This window comes from Echiichthys vipera (assembly GCF_963691815.1).
Source record: "Echiichthys vipera genome assembly, chromosome: 10".
Lineage (NCBI taxonomy): Eukaryota > Metazoa > Chordata > Actinopteri > Perciformes > Trachinidae > Echiichthys > Echiichthys vipera.
In genome coordinates, this window is record NC_139835.1 from 2,220,102 (window position 1) to 2,229,290 (window position 9,189).

Consider the following 9,189-nt stretch of genomic DNA (forward strand, 5'->3'; position numbering starts at 1 on the left):
CACACACACACACACACACACACACACACACACACACACACACACACACACACACATTATTGCGTATGCTTGCATGAACACATGCACTGAAAGCATCTGCTGTTATACACTTTTTCCACGCATGCAGATCTGGTTCAGCGGCACACAAACACATCGTTCTCATGAGTTATGACCCCATATGTGTCCCTGAGTGGGCATTCTACACACTTGCACAGTGAGCCCCACAGAGTCACGCCAGACATATCGGACCCTTTCTTAATTACGGTGATAATTATTCATAAATCAGTTGCCCAGCAGCCACCCAGAGCAGTAATTTCCTGAGGTCAACCCTGTCACCAACACCAGCTCCAGCTTTATGGAGAATCACTGAAGGTCAGGGAATCTATCAAGCCTCTGCACACGGAGGAAGAAAACACAACAGGCCTGGAAACTGGTTCTGCTGCTCCAGTGTTAAGAGCTGTTTACAAATCAGTTACTTTATTAAAGAAAATGTGCTATTACGGGTGGTGTCGAAGATGCACACAGTTCAACCTGAGATTCGAACAGCAGATGCTCAGTGAATTACTCCACCATTTAGTGCATCAGCTCACCATTAGAACCATAACACACACTGACAGACATTTCAGCAGCGTTTAGAAGCAAATGGACCCATTACAGAACCAAACACAACATTCAGCTGCTCCTTATGGTTGATTACTGTAATTTCTGGGTCTATAAAAATTGGATCAGTGTTTCCCAAAGCCCAAGATGACATCATCAAATATCTCATTTGTTCACAACTCAAAGATATTCAGTGTACTGTCGTAGAGGAGGAGAGAAACCAGAAAATATTCATGTTTAAGAAGCTGGATCAGCTTTTTCTTAAAAAAATGACTCAAGACGTTTAATCGATTATCAAAATAGTTGGTGATTATTTTAATAGTTGACAACTTAAGCAGCTCTGTTTTTTTGTGCAGAACTCCCTCTTTGGGTTTCCAAGGTTGCATGTAGGTTTGTTGCTAAGACAAATCACCAGCAGTTAACCCACCCACACCAACAAGGAACGAAGAGCCCACCTGATTTACACGGCATGAATCTGAACCATGAGCATCAACAACACAGACTTACACTGCAGTGAAAAAGAGTTCCACATTCATTCTTATGCATTTTCTCTGCCCGTTTTTCAGATCCCTCTGTCCCTATTTCACCCAAAGACAACCCCACCAGAGTTCCCTACTCTCCCAAGCACTCAGATGGCAAAGAGGCCTACAACCCTAACGATGTGCTGGAGAAACCAGGTGAGTTCACCTACTTGCAGCTTAAATCCCAGGAAATTGGTAATTGAGTGCAGGATTTATCGAAACATTTCTGGCATTTAGGCAGCAGATTTTTCGGCCAGCTAAGATCAGATAGCGCTAAGTCAGCATGTATGCGAGAGTCACTAAGGCGTGTGTTTAAAAGTGAAGGAAAGAAAGGTCAGTGATTCATCGGCCAGTAATTGAATGTTACTGGCCATAAAACTGATAGGCATCTCCAGCCTCTCAAGGACTTATAAGGTGTCTCCACACTGGCCCCATTCCAGCCTTAACCTGCCGCTTAAGTGACATTTTCAGGAAAGTGATCTGATCGCCATCTTTTTAGTGACTTGTACTTAGCACAGAGGCACGCTTGTTTCTGCGTCGTTTCACAACTCAGACAGATGTGCGGCTGTACGTGCAGAAGGCTCTTATCTCTGCTATTATATTGCAGTTTTAGAATCGCCCTACAAAATCAGACCGGCAATTTTCGCAGCGAGTTGTGTTCAGAAAAGAAACAGGAAGGGCCCAAGAACAAAAACAAGCTGACCTATATTAACAGTCCTCCGCTCCTTCCCCTGTGTCCTGGTTCTTAAGGGTGTGGCCTCACCTGACTCTTTCTGTTTTCACTTCCAAATCCATCTGACGTGGGGCATGCAGATCTGCCTGTTTAATCCATGCTGGCACCATTCTCTGCAGACATCAGCATCGTGCTCTCTCTTGCTTTTTATGCCTCATCCCTCCATCCCGGCAGCTATCAGTAGCATATGGGCGTGTGAGTGCTATGGGCAGAGTGTCTGAGGGAGCATAATCCTCTTGTAAAACAACGGAAGGGTCCTTGCTTTGGGCTGCCTGCCATCCTGTATCCACTCCCCCTACCACAGCAAAGCACTTTGAGGCCCTCAGGAGAAGAGTGGTGGACAGGGAGGCACAGTAATCCTGCCTGCTCAGGGAACACGCTCCTGTCCTGGGGAGAACACAAGAACACTCCTGCCCCTGAAGGTGCTGGATGTGAACCAGAATATCCATGGCTGGGAGTCAGAGCCCATCTTTGCTTTCATAATTGATGTCTCACGATGGCATCAATATTTCTTTCTTATTTTCTTCGCTGTGGGCTGTTAGTTAGAAAATGAAGTTACTTTTGATGTCTCTCAAAATGCAATTTATTTAAGTGCCATTTGCCTTTATCTCCCCCAGCCATTGTATCTCCTATCAGGCTGTGCCTGCCCTAGTTTCAAGGTCGCAGTCTTCAACAGCAGAATTTGAATAGCCACCGATCGAATGTGACCTTTATACAAAAGCCCTCTATAGACAGCCTTTACTCCCAGCCACTGCATGTTCCCTACACCTTTACTGTGGCACCATGAAAAGAGTGGGAGGAATGAAATGGAAAGGCAGGGAAAGCTTGTGTAAAAAAGGATCCTAGAACAGCATCTCAGACCTCCTCTCCTCCTGGTGTCAGAACTTTCCAACATGGATAATCCAAAAATCACAGCCAGTTCTCTTCCCAGTTTTCTCTCTCAAGCTCTCTTTTATTGTTAACAAGTGCAACAGCATGACTACCTCGGTGGAAAGATGGTTCAAATGCAGTTATCATTTGGATGATTATGGCGTGAAACTGGCGGTTAAGTTTAGACGCCAATCCAGCTTCGTTAAGATTAGAAAAAAGGTTGTGATTTACTTCATGGACACAAACAATGGTCCCCTGGATGAAAGTCCTGTGTTTTGGAACCCATCCACCACCCCCACTCTGCTCCCTACATGGATTTCAGCGCTCTTATACTACATCACCTGATTTCCTGCTTTGCTCAACAATGAAAAATATTTGGGTGGCGTACAAATTACAGAGAATGATAGCTTAGGTCAGACATATTGTAGAATTGAGTTTGTTTGCGCGTGGCTCATTTAGCCTTTTGACTCACTGTGCTTCCCTCTGTCTCCCAGGTGTAGCGCCCAGAGAGAGCAGCGACAGCGACAACGGCGGGAAGTCCTCCAGCGTCATCGGCTCGGAGGTGGCCATCTTCGTTGGCATCGCTTCGGGCAGCGTCATCTTCATCATCATCATCATCATGCTGGTCCTGCTACTGCTCAAGTACCGGCGGCGGCACCGCAAGCACTCGCCACAGCACGCAGCCACGCTGTCTCTAAGCACCTTGGCCACGCCCAAACGAAGCGGAGGCGCCGGGAACAATAATGGCTCGGAGCCCAGCGACATCATCATCCCGCTCAGGACTGCTGACAGCGTCTTCTGCCCGCACTACGAGAAGGTCAGCGGCGACTACGGCCACCCGGTCTACATAGTTCAGGAGATGCCGCCTCAGAGCCCAGCCAACATCTATTACAAGGTCTGAGGTGGAACTTTGAAAAGCAAGAGACGAACTGGAACAGTCCTGGGCAGAGCAGGTTTTTAGTTTTGGCCGGCGCTGCCAGCACGCCCGCAATCACTCTCGCTCTTTCTCTCTCTGTCTCTCTCTATTGACTCCTCCTCCTCCTCCTCCTCCTCCTCCTCCTCCTCGTCTCTGATGTTTGTCACTATGTTTTTCTTTATCAAAGTTTATCAAAGCTGCTCTTGGGAAACAGAGAGGACAATCTCTTCTTTCCTCAACGCTCCCTGTTTTGTTTTGTGCAGCTTTATGGAATCAGAAAGTTAGACAGATGCACAGCTCTCTTTTTCTTTTTCTCTGATGGGACGGACAGATGGATGTATGGATGTGAAGGTTTACTGGCATGAGAGGAGAAGAAGGAATTATGGCTTCACCTTAAGAGAGACTACTGCTTGGAAAAAGAGAGGGAAAGAGACAAAAAAAACGAGGGAGGAGGAGATGTAAAGGAGAATACGGGCTGACCATGAACTCACAAAATGGCTGCCCTCCCTCACAAGCCAGAGACGCTCTGTGGGTTAAGCCGTCAAACAAGGAAAAAGGAGAGAGATCGCAATCCTCTCTGGGACTTTCCTGACTGAGTCACAGAGATCACCAATTCACCCTGCCACCCAAATGCTCACCATCACATACACACACATTCACTCACACGCACCGACACACTGTCTCACCAGTCAATGTGAACTGTTTAAGTGTGGATCGCACCATGTCTCCTCATTCCCAGATACGTTTTCAGCAAATCAGTTCTTTCAGATGTTACTTGAAGGTTTTAAGGAAAAAAAAATAGATTCCCTCTGTTTTGTACTGTTAATATTTACTGATCTTGTTTTGATCTGGTTTTCACACCCCTGGTAGTTCAAATGCTTTTTATTTAGTTACGTCATATGTTGCGTTCAAACACAAGTGACCCAACAGTTGCTCAGAGTGGCGAGAGCATGAAGTAAGGTTTTGTTTTTTATTCTCAATTTTCCTCTCGCCAGGATATAGGGTGCATGTCAGTTCTGCCCAAGTGGCTCCTTGGAAGAGTGGAGGACTTTCATATACATAGAGCAGCACTTTTAACCCCTTTTTGGTCTCTCCACTCTTCACGGCAGCCAGAGAGAGACAATGATAGCTAGAGATGGGAGAGCAGCTCTATCCCGTCAGATTTAGTAGTGAGGGCTCGCCTCAACTTCTCCAGAACCTGGGCTTTTCACACGCAAAAGTGTTCCGGGCAATAAGAAATCCAATGGCCTTACTACCGCATCAGGTAAAGAAAAGGCCCGCGATCTAGTTGAGGTTAGCATAGCTGGCTGAAACAGCTCTAGGTACTGTAATATTTACCCCTGGGGGTCCAGTGATGACTAAGGGCGCCCTAGGGGTCCAAAATCAGTTTGACCGGTGCTCTCCTATTCTTGTTTAAAAAAAAAAAAAAAACACAGGGACATCTTCTTACATTGTCACTGTTTCTCAATCTCCATTAGCATTTCCATATTGTGAGTTTTTTGATTTACTTCTCTTTTTTCTCTCTCCCCTTTTTTTTTTTTACAAAATAGATGTACATTTAAAAAAGGACATTACAAAGATGAAAAACAAAAAAATAAAAAGCAGAATTTATTTATGATAGACACATAGAGCACAGGTGTTGTCAGGCGGCATGAAGAAGAAGAAGAAGAAGAAGAAGAAGAAGACGAAGAAGTAATGTTAATATATTATGGTATAAGTGCACATTATGCAATCTAGCTGGTTGATTATTTTATATCTCTCGACCCACTGAGTCCTGTATTTTCTTGAGCTCTCACCCCACAGACACAGGGAAAAAGAAGCAGGGGAGGGCAGCCAAGCCTAGGCCCCGTGGGGAGTAGAGTTATCGGACCCAAAATGGCTCACATTGGTGTACACAAGGGCAGAGTAGCTGTGTCTCCCACACTCACTCAGTGTAGCATCTCCCAAAGGAAAATTCTCATGAACACCCAGTGCCCCCTAATTCTCCTCATCAACACCTTTCATGTTCTCTGTGCATGTGCGTGTGTGTGTGTGTGTGTGTGTGTGTGTGTGTGTGTGTGTGTGTGCGCGTGTATGCGTGTATGCGTGTGTTGAGCAAGTCTATATTTCAGTGACTTCACATTCATTAATATCTTTGGCTTAGGATCATAATGGTGACTTAAGCTGTTCCCAGAGCATGTATCAGCCCATCATCCACATCACGTCATCTGTTCATAAAGAACATCAAATTTCACCGAAAAGCCAAGCCTTGTATGATCTGAGGTTTGTGCCTCTAAGAGGCTACAAAATCTGCAAATATGCAATTCTTATTTATTTTTTTAATCGATTCTGAGAAAAAAACAAACACCTATGGAAAGTGTTCTTAACCACTGAAAGATGTAACAACAAACAAATGACACAAAACTAGCAAAGTACGTCACACAAGCCTGCTGTTAGTTCTTATTTCCTGCATTATTTCTAGTATTATTTTAACCTTTTCTCTTTTAAATACCTGTAAGTTCCGTAGTATAAAGGTAAACTGTGAAAAATGAAACCATTACAAAGCATATATATCACACCTGAACAGGTATCTAAGAAAAGATAAAAAAGACACACACATACAACAGAAAAATGGCTGTTTAGTTGCTGTCAGTCTGTGACAGAATATGACAATCTTATTAGTTTCTTTGAATCTGACGTCCTTTTCTTAGCTGCCACTCGACTAACGCTCTCCCAACATTGACCAGGTTTGGTTCAACCTGTTATGAAAATGAAAAATGAGGTAGCGATGCTGTGAGAGTCTTAGCACAAAGGCTAGGAGAAGCCCCTCAGGCTACTGTAAAATGCCTTGCTCGTATGGTCAGCCCTTGGTCACTTGACTCAGTAATTTTGCACCGTACTTCTGTAGGTAAGAAACTGTAAATACATTAATGTTTGTATTGTATATGGATCCTGGGTTGTTACAATAGCCTTATTCACCTTTTTAGGAAAGTAAATGGAAAAAAAAGTTCAGAATAAATGGAATACCCTTCAGTAAAACAGAGCATACTACTTTTTTGGTATATAGCTTATGTAAATATTGACCAGAACCCAATAAAAACATTTTTTTATAAACTCTTAAAGTAAGATGTTTTGTATAAAATTTGAATTTTTTGCTATGTATTTTAGCTAGCGCTCGATGGAAAGCCCGTGTCCTCCCCACTCCCTCCCCTTTTGCACTGTTTCCATGGTAATTTGGTTTTTAAAAAAATGAGCGAAAAGTTGCCAAACCGACTGCTGCATATTTGTGCCATAAGTGTGTACCATAAATATTTATTGAATTAGTTTCTTTTTTTTCTTTTTTGTTCTGTTTATGATTTAACTTTAGTCCAGTTTGTAAGTAACACAGTATTACATTTGCATTGTTTGTTGGTCTACCCCTGGTTTTCTTTAGTCATGTCATGGTTACCGGGTGGCTGTAGCCCTGTTCTCCCCTTCCTTGCAGTATGAGATGGCCAGGCTGTGAAAAATGGTTTTAACATTAAAAAATTAAAACAAGTTCAAAGTGAGGATAAATGACACACATTCCACCAGTCTGTTACAAAACTGAAAATGTTTTTCAATAAAATGTTTTTCCTATGGACGCGCTGTCTGTCTGTGCTGCTTTGTTCTGCTTTCAAATTGCATGAATAAATAATGTCTATTTTTTAATGTCTCACACAACCTGACAGTAAAATAATTGATGTGACACTTTCATTTACTTATTTATCTCAGTGTAGAATCACTCAAGACAGACTTTATACAGCTCATCCAGTGGTCATACTGTCACTCACATGATATTTTCAAACAATGTTTGACATCACATTTGCACATTGAACGTTTTATTTTTACAAGGGCTGAAATAAGAAATCAGGGCCTGTATTTAGAAAACATCTTTAGGCTTAAAGTAGCTAAAAAGTAAAAGTCATGGTTATTGTAGCATGATCATGACAAGGCTTCTTCCATGGATACCTGAGAATTGTTAACGAACTGTCAGACATGTACATACTGGACTAGTCATAACTCTATATGACTCTTTGTTTCATGTTCAATCATTTGGTTGTAAACTCTTTATTTAGATATGGAAACATACATCCTACAGTGTTTCTAGAATTCACTGACAGAAACCCAAAACAGCCCAAGATCCAAACCAGCCAATCACAGTCTGATGAAACACGACATCACCCATCGGTTTTAAGAGGGCGCTCTTAGTGAGGAACTTTAAGTGCTATTTAGGAGCCTTCCTGGTGGGAAAATCAAATATTTTGTGAGCAGGGCCCAGGTTTTTAATTTGGTCAAACGTATATAGACAGTGAATCCCCAAATATGATCTCATTCCATATGCGTGTTCATTAATGTGCTGCTATAAAAGCCTCCATTCTTATGGTTTCAGTACAAACACAAGAGCATTAGTGAGGTCCAACACTGGTGTTGTTCAATGAGGTCTGGCTCGCTCTACGTTCCAGTTAATCCTGACGGTGTTGGATGGAGTTGAGGTCAGAGCTCGGTGCAGTCCAGTCAACTTCTTCCACATCGAGCTACCATATCTTTATGCAGCTGTCTCTGTGCATGGGGGCAGTGTCATGTTGAAACAGTGGAGGACCTTACTCAGACTGTTACCACAATTCTGGAAGCACATGCCTGGGGTTGTGAAAGATATAATATTTAATGAAGTGCAGATGTGATATCCTGACATTTATTCCCTAAAATGAAGTCCAGCCTCCAACACACTGAATCATACACTTCCACTTTCTTTTCACCCCGTCAGGTATGTCTTCCAAACTTCATGACCCAAGTTTGTAACAGGGTTCTGCTTCCTGAGCAAATCTGCTGGGTCCCAACAAAGCACATTCACACCAAACATGGACTTTTGTCTGAAAAATCTGCACTGGACTGATTTAGTGGATTCTTATGAAAGCTTGCACCCCACCATTCCATATAAATATTTGACCAATCGACCAAAACAATGAATAAGTTCACATACTGTATGTAGAAAAGGTAGATTACCTCGGGCACATATGTACTTGACACCTGGCTGGAGCAGGCAGAGAGTTTGGAGTGGGGTTTAAATTTTTGTCATTTTAAAATGTAATTTATTGAGAAATCTCACTATTTCTCTCTCTGACTGTGTCCATATGTATATATATTTGCATGTGTCGATACACAAGGCACTATGGGAAGAGTGGACGATTTATACCTTGATCAGACAGATTGTTGCCATTTGCATCTTGCGTCCAGCACAGAATCAACGAATTGCTCAGCCGTTATTTCTGCTGTGAGGTTAAATGATGCTGGGCGCTTTCCTGCTCTGAGCTGAACTGTTTTTCATCTTGACGCATTCAGGGAGTTCATGTAAAAAGGTTAGGCACAAATACGAGGCACTCAGCAATGTGAAAGCAGCGAGCAAAATGCTTCACTCTCATTTAAAACATTAGAAAAATCCTCCTCAGGCTGCTAAAGTGTGCTCTTTCTGATCACTGCCTTAACCGTTACTCATTGCAAAACATGAAGCAAAGACAGCAGCCCCAGTCAGGGTTGAAGAGGGAAAAACA

General features: G+C 42.9%; 1 protein-coding gene across 2 annotated transcripts in view; it reads left to right on the top strand.

Annotated features, from left to right (window-relative positions):
• Nucleotides 1-7,185, top strand: part of efnb2a (ephrin-B2a) — a 32,355-nt gene extending 25,170 nt beyond the window's left edge. For both annotated transcript variants that reach the window (XM_083921451.1, XM_083921452.1), the window contains 2 exons: nucleotides 1,167-1,277; nucleotides 3,219-7,185. In XM_083921451.1, the coding sequence (XP_083777577.1) occupies nucleotides 1,167-1,277; nucleotides 3,219-3,625 (518 nt within the window). In that variant the 3' untranslated portion in view covers nucleotides 3,626-7,185. The remainder of the gene's footprint in view (nucleotides 1-1,166; nucleotides 1,278-3,218) is intronic.
• The last annotated feature ends 2,004 nt before the right edge of the window (nucleotides 7,186-9,189 follow it).